General features: G+C 50.0%; 1 protein-coding gene across 2 annotated transcripts in view; it reads right to left on the bottom strand.

The window, feature by feature from the left end:
- The window catches only part of LOC146799813 (NACHT, LRR and PYD domains-containing protein 3-like), a 919,540-nt gene that overhangs the window by 538,271 nt on the left and 358,484 nt on the right, over positions 1-22,785 (bottom strand). For both annotated transcript variants that reach the window (XM_085620694.1, XM_085620695.1), the window contains exon 5: positions 17,142-17,307. In XM_085620694.1, coding sequence (XP_085476820.1) covers positions 17,142-17,307 — 166 coding nt within the window. The remainder of the gene's footprint in view (positions 1-17,141; positions 17,308-22,785) is intronic.

Genomic DNA, 22,785 nt, shown 5'->3' with positions numbered 1-22,785 from the left:
AAAAAGTGGAAGGGAAACTCACGCCAAGGTGCCAGGTCTAACAGTGTGCATGTGAGAGAGAGTACCCTGGGAAGTAGGGTATGTGTGTAAATGAGAGACGGTGCACCCGGGGAGCAAGGTATGTGTGTGCATGTGAGAGAGTGCCCTGGGAAGTAGGGTATGTGTGTGTATGTGAGAGACAGTGAACCCGCGGAGCCAGGTATGTGTGTGCATGTGAGGGTGCACCCGGGGGCAAGGTATGTGTGTGCATGTAAGAGACAGTGCCCTGGGAAGCAGGGTATGTGTGTGTATGTGAGAGACGGTGCACCCGCGGAGCAAGGTATGTGTGTACATGTGAGAAAGAGTGCCCTGGGAAGTAGGGTATGTGTGTGTATGTGAGAGACGGTGCACCCGGGGAGCAAGGTATGTGTGTGCATGTGAGAGAGGGTGCACCCGGGGGCAAGGTATGTGTGTGCATGTAAGAGACAGTGCCCTGGGAAGTAGGGTATGTGTGTGTATGTGAGAGACGGTGCACCCGCGGAGCAAGGTATGTGTGTACATGTGAGAAAGAGTGCCCTGGGAAGTAGGGTATGTGTGTGTATGTGAGAGACGGTGCACCCGGGGAGCAAGGTATGTGTGTGCATGTGAGAGAGGGTGCACCTGGGGGCAAGGTATGTGTGCATGTGAGAGAGGGTGCAGCTAGGGGCAAGGTATGTGTGTGGATGTAAGAGAGAGTGCCTTGGGAAGTAGGGTATGTGTGTGTATGTGAGAGACGGTGCACCCACTGAGCAAGGTATGTGTGTGCATGTGAGAGAGAGTGCCCTGGGAAGTGGGGTATGTGTGTGTATGTGAGAGACGGTGCACCCGCGGAGCAAGGTATGTGTGTGCATGTGAGAGGGTGCACCTGGGAAGCAAGGTATATGTGTGCATGTGAGAGATGGTGCACCTGGGGAGCAGGGGATGAGTGTGCATGTGAGAGAGGTTGCACCTGGGGAGCAGGGCATGTGCGTGCATGTGAGAGAAGGTGCGCCCATGGGCAAGGTATGTGTGTGCATGTGAGAGACGGTGCACCTGAGCGCAAGGTATGTGAGAGAGGGTGCCCAGGGAATCAGGGTATCTGTGTGCATGTGACAGAGGGTGCACCTGGGGAGCAGGGTATGTGTGTGCATGTAAGAGAGGGTACACCTGGGAGTAAGGAATGTGTGTGCATTTGAAAGAGGGTACCCATGTGGGCAAGGTATGTGTTTGCATGTGAAAGGGGGCACCTGGGGAGGAATGTATGTGTATGCATGCGTTAGAGGGTGCACCTGGGAAGTAAGGTCAGTGTGTGCATGTGAGAAAGGGTACACCTTGGGGCAAGGACAAATGCTGGAAAAAGAATGAGGAGTCTCTTAAAAACAAATCCATTCATTGGATTAGGCACGTAAGGGGATGCATGTCCATGATAAGGGATGATATCCTGAGAGCCAGGAGATTTGTTCTGGCTAACCGCCCAGTAGACACAATAGAACTATCACTAGCGGACGAAAGTATAGCTCCCCCGTGCACTGCGTCTCACACTATTGACTGGTTAGGAGGATTGGTTACCTACCTCCCCACAGCACATAGTTGGTCAAGATGGTTCGGAGTGACCCTAAACCAAAGCAGCTCACCTATGAGGCCTCCAAGACCCGAAGGAAGGATGGCGGAGAAGAAGCGCCATGTGATGACCCCCTGAGCGCACCGATCCCCAGGGAGCTGGTGGTGTGGTGTCGGAGGGAGCCGCCGCCATTATGGCTGAACTGTGTGCTGGGTTCAAGGCTATCAATCAATCAGAATACTTGTAAAGCGCGCTACTTACCCGTGAGGGTCTCAAGGTGCAGAGGGGAGGGGGCAGGGGTGCTGCTACTGTTCGAAGAGCCAAGTCTTGAGTCTTGAGGAGTCTTCTGAAGGTGAGTAGGTCTTGGGTCTGCCGTATGTGGGTAGGGAGGGTGTTCCAGGTCTGGGCGGCGAGGTAGGAGAAGGATCTGCCACCGGAGGTCGTACGTTGGATGCGGGGCACAGTGGCGAGGGCGAGGCTGACGGAGCGGAGCTGGCGGGTGGGGGTGGGGGTGGGTGCTGTTCAGGTAGGCTGGTCCGGTGTTGTGGAGTGCCTTGTGTGCGTGGGTGAGGAGCTTGAAGGTGATCATTTTGTCAACGGGGAGACAGTGTAGGTCTCTCAGGTGGGGGGTAGTTGACGATCAGTTGGGCGGAGGCGTTTTGGATGCGTTGTAGTCGTCGTAGGTGTTTGGCTGGGATTCCTGCTTAGAGTGCGTTGCCGTAGTCCAGTCTGCTGCTGATGAGGGCATGTGTCACCGTTCTCCTTGTTTCGGTCGGGATCCACTTGTAGATCCTGAGGAGCATGTGGAGGGTGTTGTAACAGGAGGAGGAGACGGCGTTGACCTGTTTAGCCATGGAGAGGGAGGAGTCGAGGATGAATCCTAGGTTGCGTGCATGGTCGGTGGGTGTTGGTGCTGTTCCCATTGTGGTCGGTCACCAGGAGTCATCCTAGACTGAGGGGATGGGTCCGAGGATGAGGACCTCCGTCTTGTCCGAGTTCAGCTTCAAACGGCTGCTCCTCATCCAGTCGGCGACGGCCTTCATTCCCTCGTGGAGGTTGGTTTTGGCGGTGTGTGGGTCCTTGGTGAGGGACAGGATGAGCTGGGTGTCCTCGGTGTAGGAGATGATGTTGAGGTCGTGATGGCAGGCCACTCGTGCGAGGGGGGCCATGTAGATGTTGAACAGCGTCGGGCTGAGGGATGAGCCCTGGGGGACGCCGCAGATGATGTCGGTGGCTTCGGAACAGAAGGGTGGGAGGCGGACTCTCTGGGTCCTGCCTGAGAGGAAGGACGTGGTCCAGTCAAGGGCCTTCTCTTGTATTCCGGCTTCTAGGAGGCGTGTCTTTAGAGTGCGATGGCATACCGTGTCGAAGGCGGCTGACAAGTCCAGGAGGATGAGGGCTGTTGTTTCGCCCTTGTCTAGTTGACGCCTGATGTCGTCTGTGGCGGCGATGAGGGCTGTCTCGGTGCTGTGGATGCGTCTGAATCCGGACTGGGACGAGTCTAAGATGTTGTTGTCTTCCAGGTGTTGGGCCAATTGCATGTTGACGATTTTTTCGATGACCTTAGCCGGGAACGGGAGCAGGGAGATGTGCCGGAAATTCTTGAGGTCCTTGCGGTCCGCTTTGGGCTTTTTGAGGAGGGCGTTGATTTCGACGTGCTTCCAGCTTTCCGGAAATGTTGCTGTTTCGAAGGAGATGTTGATGACCTTCCGTAGTTGGGGTGCGATGGCTGCGTCTGCTTTGTTGAATATGTGGTGTGGGCACGGGTCTGACGGAGATCCTGAGTGGATGGAGTTCATGACCTTGCGTGTCTCGTCGTCGTTGATAGACCATAGGCCATAGACGCACGGTTTGATGAACTGGGCGCGCGGATGGAGGGAATGCATGGCCGCCTGGAGCAACATGAGGCCCGCATAGAAGCTGCCAAGAAACGCATTTCCGACACCGAGGACACGCACGCCGCAGTGGCTAAGCGCGTAGACCGCGCAGAGCACCTTCTGAAAACAACAGCGGCAAAGGCAGAGGATCTTGAAGCGCGATCGCGCTGCAATAATTTACAAATTGCGGGGATCGCAGAGTCTACCAACACTGGCCCCATGGAGGCATTTGTGGAAAGGTATTGTCAGATCTCTTTGGCAAAGATAGTTTTTCAACCACATTTGCGGTGGAGCGGTCTCACCTGTCCCTGCATCCCCCCTTCTTGTCATTGCGTGACTGTTAAATTATCATGACAGAGATATTGCACTGAGAAAGGCCTGGGAGATGGAAACTCTGCAGTATCAGGGAATGACTCTCTTGCTCTACCCAGACTTCACGCCTATGGTCCAGGAGGCCCGGCGCAAGTTTCAAGACATCAAATGAACTTTGAGGAATGAGAACGTTTGTGACGCCATGCTGTACCCGGTATGCTTACGTGTCCAACTTAACGGTAAAACTATCATTTTTGACACTCCCATGAAGGGAGCGGAACACTGGAAATGCCACAAATCGGGCGGGCCGAGCTGCTTCCCCTGGAAAGTAGGTGCTTGCATGGGCTGAGAACATGGAATGAACAGTACCGCATTCTCCATACCCTCGGAGCAACACTGATTTTGGCGCCAACTCAGGAATATTCAACACACAGGACGCTGTGATGCTACTTTCCCTTTCTTTTCTTTCACTAGGGACATGCTTATATTGTTTCTTTACTAATGCAGCTGCATACAAATGGTGGTGTATTGTCATCACACTTCGTGGTTCGCTCAGGGCGCTCAGGGCGTTGCTGTCCCCTAGGAGAACTCCTACAACTCGCACTAGGTGTGGGGTTACTTCTTTGTTTTCCTTTTTCTAATAATTAAAAATGTACTGGGATTTACCGGATATAGGTTGCGTGGATATCCGATGTGGGTCGGGGCGGGAGGAAGGAAGTTCTGGTTGAATACTATTGTTTTGTTTTCTTGTTTACAGGCCACGAAAAATAACGACAACTGGCTATCCAGGCATAACCATAATGTTACACAAAACTGCATAGTATTGCACCCGCAGAAGTGGGGGTGAGGGGGGACCCGGAGGGCTCGAATTGCGTTGTATGACATGGAATGTCTGAGGATGGTCAAACCTGCGTAAGAAACGGCAGGTGCTTGCATATCTAGTAGGCATAACATACAAGTAGCATTGCTGCAGGAGACTCATTACGCCCCGAAACCAGAAAACAGATTTGCAGCTACCTGGGGAGACAACCGATTTTTCGTAGGGTATAGTACCTATTTCAGGGGGTCTGTATATTGATTCATAAATCACCCCAGTTCATTACTCAAGCTGTGATCAAAGACTCAGAGGGCCGCTCTCTACTAGTGGCAGGATCTATAGGTGCACAGCGCCTGCTTTTCATAAATGTCTACGCTCCTAATGCGGATGCTCGCGACTTTTACGCCAGCATCTCAACTCACATTACTGGCATACCAATCGATTCTATAATACTTGGCAGAGACTTCATCGTTATGCTACAGCCTGGGGCAGACACCACGGGCACTGGACTCAATACTTAACCCTTCTCCACTAGGGAGCTTCAGGCATTAATACACACACCTGGCAGATGCCTGGCGGCACCGGTGCCCAGCTGTTTGGGGAAATTAATTTTATTCGGCACCACATGGTAGTTGGTCGCCTCAATCAATCAATCAATCAATCAAGGGGTTTATAAAGCATGCTCTGGATCAGTCGGTCAAACAGCCAGGTCTTGAGGCTTTTCCTGAAGGTGTGCAGAGTTGGGGAGCATCTGATGTTGACTGGGAGCTCGTCTCGTTCCAGGTCTTTGCTGCGACATAGGAGAAGGATCTTCCGCCTGCTCTGGTTCTGCGGATGCGTGTGGTTTCTGCCAGGGCGAGGTCGGCGGAGCGGAGATTCCTTTTGGGTACGTGGAAGGATACTCTTTCGTTGAGGTATTTGAGTCCGATGTTGTGGAGGGACTTGTAGGCATGGGTGAGTAGCTTGAAGGTAACTCTCTTCTTGACAGGGAGCCAATGGAGGCTTCGTAGGTGCTGGGTCATGTGCTAGTGTCGCGGGGTTCCAAGTACGAGTCTGGATGCGGTGTTCTGGATCGTTTGGAGTTTGTGTAGCAGGATTTTGTTGATTCCGGCGTAGAGGGCATTCCCATAGTCCAGTCTGCTGGTTATGAGTGTGTGGGTGACAGTCCTTCTATATTCACTTGAAGGTCTTGCAGAGGATGCAGAGGGAGTTGAAGCAGGTGGAGGTGATGGCGTTGATCTGGCGGGTCCAGGTGAAGGAGTAGTCTAGAATGATGCTGAGGTTCCGGGCGTGATCAGTCAGGGTAGGTGGGTTTCCGAGGGCAGATGGCCACCAGTGGGGGAGGGTTCATGGACTAGGACCTCTGTCTTCTCCGAATTCAGTTTTAGGCAGCTGTCACTCATCCAGGCTACGACGTCTTTCATTCCTTCTTGGAAGCTGAGTCTGGTGTCTTCGGGGTTCTTTGTGAGAGAGAGAGGATGAGTTGGGTATCGTCAGCGTAGGATACTATACTGAGCCCATGCTGTCTGACGATGGTGGCCATGAAGATGTTGAAGAGCGTGGGGCTGAGTGAGGATCGTTGGGGTACTCCACAGTTGATCTCTGTAGGTTCTGAGAGGAAGGGAGAGAGTCTAATCCTGAGGGTTCTGCCAGAGAGAAAGGAGCGGATCCAGTCGAGGGCGCCGTGGAATCTGGCTGTGAGAGTACGGTAAGAGACGGTGTCGAAGGCTGCTGAGAGGTCTAATAGGATGAGGGCTGCAGTGTGGCCCTGGTAGAGTAGCATGCGGATGCCATTGGTGGTGGCGAGGAGGGCGATTCTCTTCGATGAAGGTGGTCAGCTGGGAGTTGATGAATCTCTCGGTGACTTTGGCTGCAAAGGGGAGGAGAGAGATGGGCCGGCTGTTCTTCAGGTCCGTCGGGTCGGCCGAGGGTTTTTTGAGGAGGGGCTTGACCTCTGCCCGCTTCCAGTTGTCAGGGAAGATGCCGGATTCGAGGGAGGCGTTGATGGTCCCCCTGCGGCGGCGGCTCCATGGTAGATGTGCGGTGGGCAGGGGTCTATGGGGGCTTCTGAGTGGGTGTTCTTCATGGTCGTGGTGGTGTCTTTAGTGGTGGCAGGTTTCCAAGTGTTTGGCTCGTTGTCAGTGGTGGAGAGGGGGGTTGTGTCCAGTGTCTGTTTGCTGAAGTTGTCGTAGAGGGCCTTGATTTTCAGGTGCAAGTAGGAGCTGAGCTTGTTGCAGAGGTCCTGAGAAGTTGTGACGTCCGTGGCTTCGCTGGGATGTTTGGTGAACTGCTGTATGACGTTGAAGAGTTCTTTAGCGTTATTTGCGTTGGTGTCGATTTTGTTCTTGATGAAGGTCCGCTTGGTGGCCTTTATGCTCTAGTGGTATTCATTCATGGCGTTCCTGTAGTTGTTCTGGTCTTCGGTGGTTTTCCTGTTCCACCAGAGTTTCTCGAGGCGTCTGCAGGAGCGCCTGGCTTCTTGGAGGTCGGTGGTGAACCAGGCGGCCTTTAAGATGCGATGTTTGACGGGGTGGCGGAAGGGTGCAAGCTTGTCAGCGCAGCCGGTGATCCAGGGGTGTAGTTCTTGGGCTGTGGAGTTGGCGTAGGTCGTGGCGGAGGGGGGGTCGTGGAGGAGGGTGGTGTTGATCTATTCCCTGTGATCTTACTCCAGTTCTTTCGTAGCAGGCGCAGGCGGGTGTGGTGGTGGTGTTCAATGTGAAGTGTACACAGTAGTGGTCAGTCCAGAGGGGCTGCGTGGTGTGGCTGAAGTGGATGTTTGTCCCTCCTGCGAAGATGGGGTCGAGGGTGTGTCCAGCTCTGAGGCTGGTGGTGGTGACGAGCTGCTTCAGCCCAAGGTTGTCGAAGAGGGTGGTGGAGTCGGGGTCGCTGCGGTTGTGAAGGTGGAAGTTCCGGTCTCCGATTAGAATGTGGTCCGTGGAGGCGATGGGGTGGGATGCGTCAAGGTCGGCAATGGTGGCGGTGGTGGTGGAAGAGGTGCGAGGCCCGGGAGGCCTGTCGACGAGGGTCCTGCGCAGCATGGTTCTGGGGCTCGTATGGATCTGGAAGTGGAGGTGTTCTGCGTTGAAGATGGGGTCGCTCGTCCTGGAGGTGGAGAGTCGGTGGGAGCTCTTGTGTGCAATGGTAAGACCTCCTCCTGGGCGATGGGGGTGGTTCTTTCTCTAGATCTTGTATCCATCGGGCATGGCGGAAGCGATGTCAGGGGTGGAGATGGCGTTTGTCCATGTTTCTGTGAAGTAGGCGACGTCTGGCGAGAGGGTGTCAAACAGGTCCCAGATCTCCGTTGCGTGTCTATGGAGGGAGCGCACTTTGAGGAGGATGCACGTCAGGGCTTCAGTGGTGCGGGAGTCCGGCATGGGTTCAGTGGTCGTGGGGGTGCTGGTGGTAGTGAAGGATTGTCTGCACCGTCGGCAAGAGAACTGGCCGTGGGTGGTGTTGGGCGTTGATCTCCGGAAGTTGTTGTCTCTTCCGGGTTTGAGTGCGAGGAGGGCGTAGGTCCAGGGTTCCCGGCGCAGATCGCGGTCAGGTCGCAGACAGGCGCAGATGGGCTTGCTTTTGGTGTGCCAGCGACCACCATGACATAGGGGAGGGGGGCGGGAGGAGGTGCTGGGAGGCGGGCTGTCCAGGGGGCGGGGCCGCAGGGGCAGCCGCAGTGGGAAAACGGGCCCAAAAACGAATATTAAAGTAAAATTTAATTAAAAGTAGGTGAAGCAAGAGTCACCAAGCGGGACGAAAATTTAAATAATGGCAGGATGGGGGCACCAGGCAGGCTAAGGAAGGCTGGAGCAGCGTGAAGGCAGACAGGAGTCTGGCAGCAGGCACGAGCCCTCACCAGGGTACTGCGGCACTGCGACGGCACTGCGGAGCTGCTGGGGAGAGAGTTGACTCAGACCAGAGGTCAAGGTCTTACTTGTGCTCCCCCGCAGCGGCTCCCATAAAATAGGGGAGGGGGCGGGACAAGGTGCTGGGAGGCGGGTTGTCAGGGGGGCGGCGCAGCAGCGGCGGGAAAACCGGCCAAAAACGAAAATTAAAGTAAAATTAAATTAAAACTAGGTGAAGCAAGAGTCACCAAGTGGGCAGAAAATTCAAATAATGGCAGGATGGGGGCACCAAGCAGGCGAAGGAAGGCTGGAGCAGCGTGGAGGCTGGCAGGAGTCTGACAGCAGGCGTTACCCGCTGTTGTGCGTCCATCCGCGGCCTGGCGCTTTCCACTGAGGCACTCCTGAATACCTTTTTTAGGAGTGAAGTACAGGATGCAATCATAGAATACTTTCAGATAAAAACCGGGTCAGTACCTTGATACCCTACCCTGTGGAAAGCCCTTAAGGTGTACATCAGTGGCATCTGCATTGCTAGGCTGGCCGGGGTACTTCACGCGATTCGCCGAGAGCTTGACACCACTGAGCGGGAGCTACGAGATTTGGATGCCCGGATGCTGACCGGCACGGGCCCTGCTCCATTGCATCAGAGCTACTGGGAGAATTCCAGGAGCTGGCGCAGCGGGAGACTACTTACTCGCGCCCGAGTGTACGGTGAGGGAGAGAGGCCGGGACGCATGCTGGCACGCTTACTCACTCCCAGACGCCAAGCTACATATATTACACAGCTCCAGGCTACAAACTGCACTCGCGTCAAGGACAGCGCTGATATTCAATCGAGCTTTTGTCCTATTACACTCGCCTCTATACAGCGTGCTCGCCACTTGTTGGCGAAGCGCTGACAGATTATCTAAATGAAATAGGAATGATATGGATTGAGAGGGGACAGCAGGAGTTTCTCGCCTCGCCCATTGGGGCTGATGAAATTATTGAGGCCATAGATAGCCTGGAGGGCTCTGGGGCCCAAGGCACGGACGGTCTCACGGGCACGTTCTATAAAGCTTACAAGAAGCAACTTGTCCCGCAATTGCTAGAAATGTATGCAGAAGCGTTAGACTTGGGTGAGCTCCCCCCCACTATGCATGAGGCGATAGTAACTGTACTTCTGAAGCCGGGAAGCCGGCTGACAATAGTGCCTCTTACAGGCCGCTGTCCCTCTTAAACCAGGATTATAAATATTAGCTAAAGTATTGGCCACGCATATCTTGCTTTGTAATTGGGCAGATTATATCCCCCTTCCACTTGGGATTTATGCCGAACAGGTCTACCTCGGTAAATCTACGTATGCTGTTTGCAGTCATCAATCAAATCAGCCCCGAGCTACCTGCCGTGGCGATATTGTTAGATGCTGAAAAAGCATTTTATTCCCTAGAGTGGGACTTTTTGCAAGCGGCGTTAAGCAAACTTGGCTTCCCTCAAAATTTCCGGACATTGGCCCACCTTCTATATACTATCCCAGTTGCGCAATTACGCATAAATGGGGTATTGTCTGATAGATTCACACTGTTGCCCGCTATCGCCCCTGCTTTTTATTATCGCAGTGGACCCGCTGGTGCAGCATCTGCAGGAACGGCACCTACAGCGGGGAATAGGGTTTCATCAGGGTCCCTTACTTGTGTCATTATATGCGGACGACATCCTTTTATTCGTCCGCGAGCCACCTCTAAATCTTTCTCCTATTATGAGAGAGGTGGTGCAGTTTGGCGTTTTCACCGGGCTGGTCATTAATTGGAAGAAATCCGAAATATTCCCTTTGACAGATGCCACCATGCCATTCACGCTGGAGTTTCCATTGCGTTGGTGCGATGACCCCCCCCCCCCCAAATACCTACGGGTAACTAGACATTGCCCGGCCTCAGAGGTAGAGCGGCTCAACTATGGGCCGGCCATTGATCGACTTTCCGGACAGATAGACTGCTGGATTACATTGTCTTTATCAATAGCGGGGCGCATTGCGATTATTAAGATGGTTGTATCGCCCAGGTTTCTCTACCTCTTTTTGAACATTCCTATCCCAATCACAGTCACTTTTTTCAAAACCCTTAGAGGGATGCTGACTCGGCTGATTTGGGCGGGGGGGCGGGCATGGGTGGGCTGGACGACTCATCCAACCCTTTGAAAGAGGGGGTTTGGCAAACCTGATTTTTACTTGTACTATCTAGTGGCGCAGGCACATTACGCTTACTTTTGGTACCACCCGGACGCATGCCTTCAGTTCATGAGGCCTGAGCACACCCCTCTCCACTATCCTTCCACACAGGCTTAGGGGGACGCCAGACGAAATTCACACCCTACAAACCACGAGTTGGGTCTGGGAGCGCCTGTGCAGGTACCTGGGGGTGAGCGCTTGTACTCCACACTAACCAATCCCTGGATAGCACCCACGACTGAAACATTTACACAGCTTGTACTTAGTCGCTGTCAAATACACAACATTGGCGGCATGTTCAAGGACGGCCAATTAGCACGGTGGCAGACTTGACTGCGGATTGAGATGTGAACATGCAAGACCCCTTTCTTGTACACAGAATACGAATGGCGCTGGCTACTGCGCTTCGCCCTGAGACAAGGGAACCTGTAGACCACTCCCCACTAACAACAATTATTACAGCGACTGACGACGCACATTTAGTTTCCAGGCTATACCGACAGGCGCAGGTGCTCCGACCGATGATGGGTGGTGGAGCGCGTGCGGCCTGGGAGAAAGACCTTGTGCATCCCATGACTGACAAGATGTGGGCCTACTGTTATGAACAGACACCCCTAGTGTCTAATAATTATAAACACAAACCTTTGCATCTTAAATACTTAAACAGAATCTATGTCACCCCTGTGTTGCTCGCAAAGATGGACTGTACGAAATTGGATCGGTCAGAGATGTGTGATGGCGCAGGCTGATTTTACCCACTTGCCATGGAATTGCCCTGCGGTGCTGGCTTATTGGGAGGCGGTGTTTGGGCATCTTGAACAAATGATTGAGGTCGAGCTTTTGCGCACACCTTTGCTCGCCCTGCTGTGGCATGTGCTCCCGTTGAGTCGAGGGATAGGACGTTTCATTGCTATTGCGCTAGTGCTGGCTAAAAGACAGGTTTACCTGAGTTGGGGAGGCGCCGCGCCGCCGCTAGTGGGGGCTTGGCTCAGGGATCTGATGTACTGTGATACGACTAGGGATGTATATTCGTCCCTGCTTCCACTTGCCTCCCGCCCTAAAAACATCCGGCAGCCACTCCGCTCCAACTTGTTAGCACATCCGGAACTTACGGATTGAAATGTCTCAAATGATGATGTGATCACTGGACTAGCCAACCAGTCCTGCAGATCGGGATTTTCAAATTCTTCTGTTACATGAACCTGTAATGTTGTTTTATAATTAACGATTACGAACTATCAATGCTCTGTGTAGACAACGCTTTGTTGTTACCTGTCAATGAGTGCTTCATGCAATCAACAATACGAGAACAATGCATTTTATTTTCTCTCTTCTGTATAATCTCTTGAAAAATGCAATAAAAACAAGTTTAACAAAAAAAAGCTAGAGAAGGTGAGCAGCACCCCACGCCTATTTTCAATCTGTCATCTACAAGGCCATCTGTAGCATCTCCCCTGCTGAAATCGATTGACTGCATCTAGGCTCCACACTCATACACACCATAGCTAGAGCCCCTGGCCCTAACACAATTATAGGTCCCCCACCAGATGGGTTACAATTTACCAACTACACTCTGCAGATTCACCTAGGAGAGGGAGTTGCCATCCATATCATAGATACTGCCACCTGTAGCCATATGCGGTCTCAGGAAGATGAGATCCAGGATGCCCATGCCCATTCTGAATTGCCACAGCCTGTAGGTCCCCACCAGCTTCAATTGGTTTCATTGAACGTGGCTGGTGTAAGAAATAAGCTATGCCTGCCCCAGTGGAGCTTATTAACTCGCATGACATCTGTATATTGCACGAAACCTGGAGCCTTAACACCTACGTTCATGCCTGGACTGTTCCCATGGGGTACAGGGTCAAGACTGATTTGCATATGGCCAGGTCCGAACTGGGGTGGTGTAGTGGGCAAAAGAACGATGGATTTAACCCAGATCTCTTGACTGGGGGAGAATGTCTGCATTGTCAGCATTCCGTCCATCATTTGTTTGCTGTAACACTTTTTGCCCTAAGTGGGATGGGTATGCCCAGACGTGGGTCCCTTGCTCACTGTGCCACTGGATTCAAGCTAGCCTGGCTGAAGAAGGGTGACATACCCTGAAACCGGTCCCAGGATGATTGTTTCCGGTCCAGGGAAGACCTGGCCTGGCAGTTCGGTCTGGACTGTTCCCATGGGGCACAGGATCAAGACTGATTTGCATATGGCCGGGTCCAAACTGGGGTGGCAAAGTGGGCAAAAGAATGATGGATTTAACCCAGATCTTTGGACTGGGGGAGAATTGTCAGCATTCCGTCCATAATCTGTATGCTACTTCACAAACCGGCAGTAGCGTTTAAACATGGTCGGCCATGAGAAGCATTGCGCTTGATTGTGATATCAAAGAGCTTTCCACTGATAGCTCAGATATCCTAGCGGTCAGGCTAAAGGGTCGATTAGTCAAGACTATAGACATCTATAATGTCTATGCAAGAAGCAGTAGGAGGCAAATCTTCCACCTTACAAACCCTAGATAAGCTGCTGGATATGAGGTGGCCTGCGCATCCTTTAATCATAGGTGGCGATTTGAATGTAACTTTTGAACCCCTAGACAGGGAGGATATCCATGATGTCAACGAGGAGGACAGACTATGGTCAGTTCCATCTCCTGATCTCCCACCAACAAAGAAGTGTTCACACTCAACATTACAAATGAATGCATTGACTTTAGAGCACAGGCTGCAAACGGAAGAACACTAGCAGATAGAGGAGGGGAATGGACCTTCATTGGGCCACTGGTGCTAGTTGCATTGATTACATTCTTGCGGACCTTAGACTATGGCCAACTGTAATTGATATGACTATAGCTAATATTTGTGATAGCGACCATAATCTGCTTAGTTTGGGGCTGATATGCCCCTGGGGTAAACAAGAGAGTGTCGTAAAGAGTAAAATGATCACAAAGGAGGTAATACCCACAAATGACAAACGTCGCCTCAAATGGCCAATGGTTACGGGGGATGAGTCTAAACTCAACACCATAAAGCAGTATCTTGAGTCCTATATGACCGTGTTTGAAACCCTACAAGAGATCTGAGCTTAACGGAGAATATTAGTGCCCTCCATGCTAAGCATTTTTCAAATCTAGCCCGAAACTTTGTGGACTACTCCCATCGTCCAAGTTCCAAACAGAGGGACACAAACAAGACGAACCCATGGTTCACACAGGAATGTAGGTCACTAAGGAGAAGCTTGGCCATAGCCATCAGACTTAGGAACACGCCCCTGGTGCGTGATCTAAGGAGGTTATATAAATTATCCCTAGCTAGGGCCAAGCGAAATTGGGATGAGAAGAAGTGGAGACAACTTGGAAATTCTGGGCTCTCGTTGGGAGGGGGAACCTGGAAAACCATCCCCCTTTAGCCAATAACATTGTAGCTTATGGCTGACAAGAGCACTTTGGTGCTCTTTATACCAATACTTTCTGCCTCGCCACAGGGCCATATTCCTCTGATTTATCTCATCCTCAAGCAAGGAATTCCTTCTCTAAGGAGGAAATCCTGTCCTCCATAGAGGCAATCGTACCTGCCAAACCTCCTGGACCTGACGGGATTCCAGGTGACCTTTTTTGTTCTGATAAAGATAACTGGTCAGCATATATAACGGCACTTTCTAATGCCATCACTGGGGGAGTCCCAATCCACAAATCATGGAAGGGAGCTGAAGTAATCAGCCATCTTTAAAAAGGGCGACAGGAGCAATCAGTCTAATTATCGGCCAATTAGCCTGATTGATTGCATTCAAAAAGTATTCTGCTGCTCCCTCCTAGTGAGGATACAGGACTGGATGGCCGACAACTATATCTTGTCCCCATTACAAGCAGGGTTCTGCTAAAAAACGGGAACGATTGATCAGGTCTTAATTTTTCCTCCTCTAGAGGAAGGTGGTGGCATTGGGTAAGGGGAGTCTATACGTAGAGTTTATAGACCTGAAGTCAGCGTTTGACCTTGTACCTAGGAACAAGCTTTGGTTGGTGCTGAAGGAGATAGGGATGCCCCTAGAACTTATGTCACTTGTCGAACCCCTCCATGCAGATTACTACGCTGGGGTGAGATGGGGTGGCCAGGGCCAAGTCACTGATCCTGTCAAAATCAGCTGGGGTGTCCGACAGGGCTGTGTTTTGGCCCAAACACTATTTTCTCTATACATCACCAAGTAGTTAATTTTTTTGCCGTAACACCAGTGGATGTGCCAACCCTAGGGAATGAAAAATGTGCAACTCTTCTCTTTGCAGACAACACTTTGCTTGTCTCTAAAACACCCATGGGGCTTCAAACTTTACTAAATCGATTTATTACCTTATGTGACGACAGGGGCCTTGAAATAAACACCTCCAAAACAACATTTATGAGGCTGAATCCTCACAAATCTTTCAAAGGGCGCATATCTTTAAATAACATCTCCTTAGAGAGAGAATTGAGCTGTTTTGAATATTTGGGCATCAAATTGTCAGAGGGTATGGCCTGAAAACAACACCTAAACAAGGCCTGCCTTAGGTTTACACAAGTAACTTGGGCCCTAAGGACGGAACACGGCTGCTCCTGCACAAAACTGGGTCCACCAGCCCTGGAGATTTACAAAAGCAAGGCTGTAAGTAGCGCCCTCTATGGGCAGGAGTTGTGCAGTTTTGAAAAAGTGAACGACTTAACAGTGATTGAGAATAAGTTCCTTAGGAATTTAGTGTCCCTTCCTCCAAGTACACCACTCTCTCCTCTCAGAATGGAAATAGGCTTTAAATCAGTTAAAGATTTGGTAAAACCTTGCCCGCTCATATTTTGGCAGAGGCTAGCATCCACCCCGGTATTGTCCGGTATGCCCTGGCTTTTGAGAAGTTTGTTCACTACATACATTAAAAAAAATAGGCTGGATCAGAAACATTAGAAACCCCCTTAATGATATTGTGGTAAAGGAGAGTAGCACCAATTGTCCAGAATCACCCACCAAGAAACAAATTAAAACACTGCACTGGGACCGGGCATTGCAGAACGAAATCAGGGGCAGCAGGCGGGGTCGATTAACTGAGGAATTTATGGATTCTAAATTAGCATGTACCCTGGAAGGATACCTTGACTTTATCCAGATGCCGGCCGATAGAAAGCTTTACATTCAATTCAGGCACGGCTCTCTACCCGCTGCCTTTGTTGTTCTGCCCAAATTGAAACAGTCGGCCAAGTCTGCTTTGGCTGCCCTGCATATGTTGGCCGTAGAAAAAAATTTCTAATTCCTATCTGTAAACAGTTTGGAACTCATGACTATGGGGCAGCTCTGTGCATACTAACATCAGATACGAGATCATTATTTGTGTGCGCAACAGCAAAGTTCCTGGGCCATATGTGGGGAATTAGAAGAAAGGCCCAGAAACCTATTCCATCATCCCCCCTAACAGGCACATAGTGCGGCACATCCCCAATGGGTTCAGCTGGTGGGGCAACCCTTTCTAACTCTTATGGACTGCAGCGAACTGAGCAACTACTTAGGCCTAGATTGCTATGTGCCCTCAAGCCAGTGGAGTACCATTGCAATAGAACAATGTACAACTTTTAGTGTTGCCGTTTTCAAACAAGTTTGTGTATTTATGTAATAGGCAATATGAACTGATCAGCTTGTAGCTTTTTAAGGCAACCATTGTAAAGTTTTAATTTTAACAGAATCACTGGGCCCGATTCACAGAATTAACTTAAGACAAAATCCTAAACTTACTACTTTTGGTATTACCAGAATGCACTTACTACTTTTGGTATTCACAGAATGCACTTACTACTTTTGGTATTCAAAGAATGGATTTACAACTACTAACTTTACGTCCGCACTCGGGCCGGAAATTCCGGCCCGGAGGCGGAGCTTCCGGACCGGAGGTGGGGCTTCCGGCCCAGAGGCGGAGCTTCCGGCCCAGAGGTGGAGATTTAGCCATGGCCAAAATCTCCACCTCTGGGCCGGAAGCTCCGCCTCCGGCCCGGAAGCCCCGCATCCGGGCCGGATGCCCTGCCTCCGGACCGAAAGCACCACCTCCGGGCCGGAATTTCCGGCCCGAGTGCGGACGTAAATCCATTCTGTGAATAGCAAAAGTAGTAAGTGCATTCTGTGAATACCAAAAGTAGTAAGTGCATTCTGTGAATACCAAAAGTAGTAAGTTTAGGATTTTGTCTTAAGTTAATTCTGTGAATCGGGCCCTTTGTCTTTTTAAAGTTATACGTTCGGTCTTTTTAAGTGTAAATGATGATATTTAACATATTTGGGCTGTAGATATGCACCTTGCACTCTTATGGTCTGATGCCCGAATAAAGTTTATTGACTTGTGTGCACGTGAGAGCGGTTTTAGGAAAGCAGAAGCAGGTGAAAGCTGCCTGGGAGCCCTGTCTGTTCTTCACAATAAGATCCGAAAATTGTTACAAAGCATCAATTCAAGACATTTACATTATCAAAGATGGCGTATTCGCCTCAGTTACGGGTGAATAAAAACCTTCTTATAACAAGAACTCAATACACCCACCTCAATGCTAATATTTGGGACACACTCCTTCAGCGCGTGGAACGAGGCGGTTGATCTCCCTGTGAAATTGTTTCTTAAAAGATCCAGCTTCTGCAGGGACTGATTTCTTCTCAGCGCCAAGCACAGGGGCCTGGTGACGTCATCCGTCAGATCCACGGACTGAAGGCTGGAGATGGATAAAGATGGGAGCATCTGTCAGCGGCAGCCAGAGATCTCAACTAAATGCTGAGCTTTTAACAGTGATGGGTCCCTTACTTAATTCCTATCCTTCCATGTCATTTAATGCTGAGTGAGTCGAATCAATTACACCAGAGCGCACAGTGTGGGTCCCAACCAGGCATGCTTTTTAATGGTGTTTGATGAACACTGTGTGTGTTAACGTTACACAAGAGCAGTCCAGCGTCTATTCACCATTCCCTCCTTGTGATCTCATTCCGTGGTATAGATGCTGTGTCTATCACTAGTGCAGAGGTCATTCTATTCACCATTTCCTCCTTGTGATCTCATTCTGTGTTATAGATGTTATGCCTATCACTAATGCAGAGGTCATTCTATTCACCATCCCCTCCTTGTGATCTCATTCTGTGTTATAGATGTTGTGCCTATCACTAGTGCAGTAGTCATTCTATTCACCATTTCCTCCTTGTGATCTCATTCTGTGTTATAGATGTTATGCCTATCACTAATGCAGAGGTCATTCTATTCACCATCCCCTCCTTGTGATCTCATTCTGTGTTATAGATGTTGTGCCTATCACTAGTGCAGTAGTCATTCTATTCACCATTCCCTCCTCGTGTTCTCATTCCGTGGTATAGATGCTGTGTCTATCACTAGTGCAAAGGTCATTCTATTCACCATTCCCTCCTCGTGTTCTCATTCTGTGTTATAGATGTTGTACCTATCACTAGTGCAGAGGTCATTCTATTCATCATTCCCTCCTTGTGATCTCATTCTGTGTTATAGATGTTATGCCTATCACTTGTGCAGAGGCCAGTCTATTCACCATTCCCTCCTTGTGATCTCATTCTGATTCTAGATGTTGTTTCTATCACTAGTGCGGAGGCCATTCTATTCACAATTTCTTCCTTGTGATCTCATTCTGGTTCTAGATGTTGTTTCTATCACTAGTGCGGAGGCCATTCTATTCACCATTTCCTCCTTGTGATCTCATTCTGTGTTATAGATGTTGTGTATATCACTAGTGCAGAGGCCATTCTATTCACCATTCCCTCCTTGTGATCTCATTCTGTGTTATAGATGTTGTGTCTATCACTAGTGAAGAGGCCCGTCTCTATTCAACATACCTTCTTGTGATCTCATTCTGTGTAAAAGATGCTGTAGCTGTCACTAGTGCAGAGGCCAGTCTATTCACCATTCTCTCCTTGTGATCTCATTCTGTGTTATAGATGTGTCTATCACTAGTGCAGAGGTTATTCTATTCGCCATTCCCTCCTTGTGATCTCATTCTGTGTTATAGATGGTGGGCCTTTCACTAATGCAGACGCCTTTCTTTTCACCATTCCATCCTTGTGATCTCATTCTGTGTTATAGATGTTGTGTCAATCACTAGTGCAGAGACAATTCTAGTCACCATTCACTCCTTGTGATCTCATTCTGTGTTATACATGTTGTGTCTATCACTAGTGCAGAGGTCATTCTATTCACCATTCCCTCCTTGTGATCTCATTCTGTGTTATAGATGTTGTGTCCATCATTAGTGCAGAGGCCTTTCTTTTCACCATTCCCTCCTTGTGATCTCATTCTGTTATAGATGCTGGCTCTATCACTAGAGCAGAGCCCATTCTATTCTCTATTCCCTCCTTGTGACCTCATTCTGTTTAATAGATGCTGGCTCTATCACTAGTGCAGGGGCCATTCTATTCACCATTTCCTCCTTGTGATCTCATTCTGTGTTATAGATGCTGGGTCTATCACTAGGCGATACCAAAGGGGATGATGGACGGAGCGTAAGACCAAATCAAACACTCACCCCCAGTCAACTGATCTGGGTTTAATCCATCATCATTCTTTATCTCACTCCACCACCCCAGTTCAGACATGGCCATATGCAAATCAGTCTGACCCTGTGCCTCATGGGAAAAGTCCAGCCCGAAGTGCCAAGCCATGTCTTCCCTGGACCGGAAACAAGCATCCTGAGACCGGTTTCGGGTTCATAACCCTCGTCAGCCAGGCTATCTTGAATCCAGTGGCAAAGTGAGTAAGGGACCCACATCTGGGCATACCCTGCCAACTTAGGGCAAACAAAGCGATACCAAAGGGGATGATGGACAGAGCGTAAGAGCAAATCAAACACTCACCCCTAGTCAACTGATATGGGTTTAATCCATCATCATTCTCTAGCTCACTCCACCACCCCAGTTCAGACATGGCCATATGCAAATCAGTCTGACCCTGTGCCTCATGGGAACAGTCCAGCCCAAACTGCCAAGCCATGTCCTCCCTGGACCAGAAACAAGCATCCTGGGACCGGTTTTGGGTTCATAACCCTCGTCAGCCAGGCTATCTTGAATCAAGTGTCAAAGTGAGCAAGGGACCCACGTCTGGGCATACCCTGCCAACTTAGGGCAAACAAAGCGATACCAAAGGGGATGATGAACGGAGCATAAGAGCAAATCAAAAACTCACCCCCAGTCAACTGATCTGGGTTTAATCCATCATCATTCTTTAGCTCACTCCACCACCCCAGATCACACATGGCCATATGCAAATCAGTCTGACCCTGTGCCTCATGGGAACAGTCCAGCCCAAACTGCCAAGCCATGTATTCCCTGGACCGACAACAAGCATCCTGGGACCAGTTTTGGGTTCATAACCCTCGTCAGCCAGGTCATCTTGAATCCAGTGGCAAAGTGAGCAAGGGACCCACGTCTGGGCATACCCTGCCAACTTAGGGCGAACAAAGCGATACCAAAGGGGATGATGGACAGAGCGTAAGAGGAAATCAAACACTCACCCCCAGTCAACTGATCTGGGTTTAACCCATCATCATTCTTTAGCTCACTCCACCACCCCAGTTCAGACATGGCCTCATGGGAACAGTCCAGCCCGAACTGCCAAGCCATGTCTTCCCTGGACCGGAAACAAGCATCCTGGGACCGGTTTCGGGTTCATAACCCTCGTCAGCCAGGCTATCTTGAATCCAGTGGCAAGGTGAGCAAGGGACCCACGTCTGGGCATACCCTGCCAATTTAGGGCGAACAAAGCGATACCAAAGGGGATGATGGATGGAGCGTAAGAGCAAATCAAACACTCACCCCTAGTCAACTGATCTGGGTTTAATCCATCATCATTCTTTAGCTCACTCCACCACCCCAGTTCAGACATGGCCATATGCAAATCAGTCTGACCCTGTGCCTCATGGGAACAGTCCAGCCCGAACTGCCAAGCCATGTCTTCCCTGGACCGGAAACAAGCATCCTGGGACCGGTTTCGGGTTCATAACCCTCGTCAGCCAGGCTATCTTGAATCCAGTGGCAAAGTGAGCAACGGACCCACATCTGGGCATACCCTGCCAACTTAGAGCAAACAAAGCGATACCAAAGGGGATGATGGACGGAGCGTAAGAGCAAATCAAACACTCACCCCCAGTCAACTGATCTGGGTTTAATCCATCATCATTCTTTAGCTCACTCCACCACCCCAGTTCAGACATGGCCATATGCAAATCAGTCTGACCCTGTGCCTTATGGGAACAGTACAGCCCGAACTGCCAAGCCATGTCTTCCCTGGACCGGAAACAAGCATCCTGGGACCGGTTTCGGGTTCATAATCCTCGTCAGCCAGGCTATCTTGAATCCAGTGGCAAAGTGAGCAAGGGACCCACGTCTGAGCATACCCTGCTAACTTAGGGCGAACAAAGCGATACCAAAGGGTATTGTGTCCATCGTTAGTGCAGAGGCCATTCTATTCACCATTCCCCCCTTGTGATCTCATTCTGTGTTATAGATGCTGGCTCTATAACTAGAGCAGAGCCCATTCTATTCTCTATTCCCTCCTTGTGATCTCATTCTGTGTAATAGATGCTGGCTCTATCACTAGTGCAGAGGCCATTCTATTCACCATTCCCTCCTTGTGATCTCATTGTGGTTCTAGATGTTTCTATCACTAGTGCAGAGGCCATTCTATTCACCATTCCCTCCTTGTGATCTCATTCTGTGTTATAGATGCTGTGTCTATCACTAATGCAGAGGCCATTCTATTCACCATTCCCTCCTTGTGATCTCATTCTGGTTCTAGATGTTGTTTCTATCACTAGTGCGGAGGCCATTCTATTCACCATTTCCTCCTTGTGATCTCATTCTGTGTTCTAGATGTTGTGTCTATATCTAGTGCAGGGGCCATTCTATTCACCATTCCCTCCTTGTGATCTCATTTTGGTTCTAGATGTTGTTTCTATCACTAGTGCGGAGGCCATTCTATTCACAATTTCTTCCTTGTGATCTCATTCTGGTTCTAGATGTTGTTTCTATCACTAGTGCAGAGGCTATTCTATTCACCATTTCCTCCTTGTGATCTCATTCTGTGTTGTAGATGTTGTGTCTGTCACTAGTGCAGAGGGCATTCTATTCACCATTCCCTCCTTGTGATCTCATTCTGTGTTATAGATGTTGTGTCTATCACTAGTGTAGAGGCCAGACTCTATTCAACATACCTTCTTGTGATCTCATTCTGTGTTATAGATGCTGCGGCTGTCGCTAGTGCCGAGGCAGAGGTCAGCATAGGTCAGCATCTATTAACCACTCCCTTGCTGTGATCTCACTCCAAGTTATAGATGCTGTGTCTATCACTAGTGCATAGGCCAATCTATTCACCCGTCCCTCCATTTTTCCTTGTTCTATGTTGTAGGTACTGCACTCATCATCAGTACAGAGGAGAGTCCAGTGTGTATTTACCATTTCCTCAATGCTTTCTCTTTCAGGTACTGATGCTGTGTGTTTACTGCTAGTAGAGATGAGAGCCCAGCAGTGGCATAAAACAAAATAATGGGCCCTCCTGCAAAACATGATGAATGGCCCAATTCTCCCATAACATACAGACAGTAATTGGCCTTTGGGTGAATAAAGGCCCCTGAATGGCTGGGGCCACTGCACATACGGGCTGCAGTAGACTGCCTAACGCCTTTGGAGCCCAATATGTATTTACAATTCACTAAATGTGTTAAAACAAGAGCACAAAGCAAAGCCTGGTGTGAAAAAGAGGTCTTCCAGCCTGTAATAATGGCCAAAGAACCCTCCAACAGAAAAGGCAGGAAGGCTGGGCAACCAACTTCCACAAAGACAGAAGCTCAGGTCCCCTCTCCCCAAGACCTCAGGAACGTGGGCCTTACACGGCAGAGCTCCTAGATCTAGGGGGCCCACTAGGGAAGATCTTTGCCAGGGACAAAAAACCTGTCCCACTCTTGAAAGCCTGAGACAGAAGCACATTTATTATAGGAGCCTCTATTGACTTTAAGGGCACAGCAGACGATAAGCCAATGGAGGCCCTCTTACGCTTTGCAGCTAAATTGGGCCAGATGCCTGGTAAAAAACAAATGACCACACTTTACAAAGCAAAATGCCTTTCAATCGCTACCTAAGAGGCTGGAGTGTGGGGTTATTGTAACTGGGGAAGGCTTCAATCAGTG

The sequence above is a fragment of the Triturus cristatus genome, chromosome 8 (genome assembly GCF_964204655.1).
Source record: "Triturus cristatus chromosome 8, aTriCri1.1, whole genome shotgun sequence".
NCBI lineage: Eukaryota > Metazoa > Chordata > Amphibia > Caudata > Salamandridae > Triturus > Triturus cristatus.
This window is presented reverse-complemented; position numbering and strand designations above follow the sequence as displayed.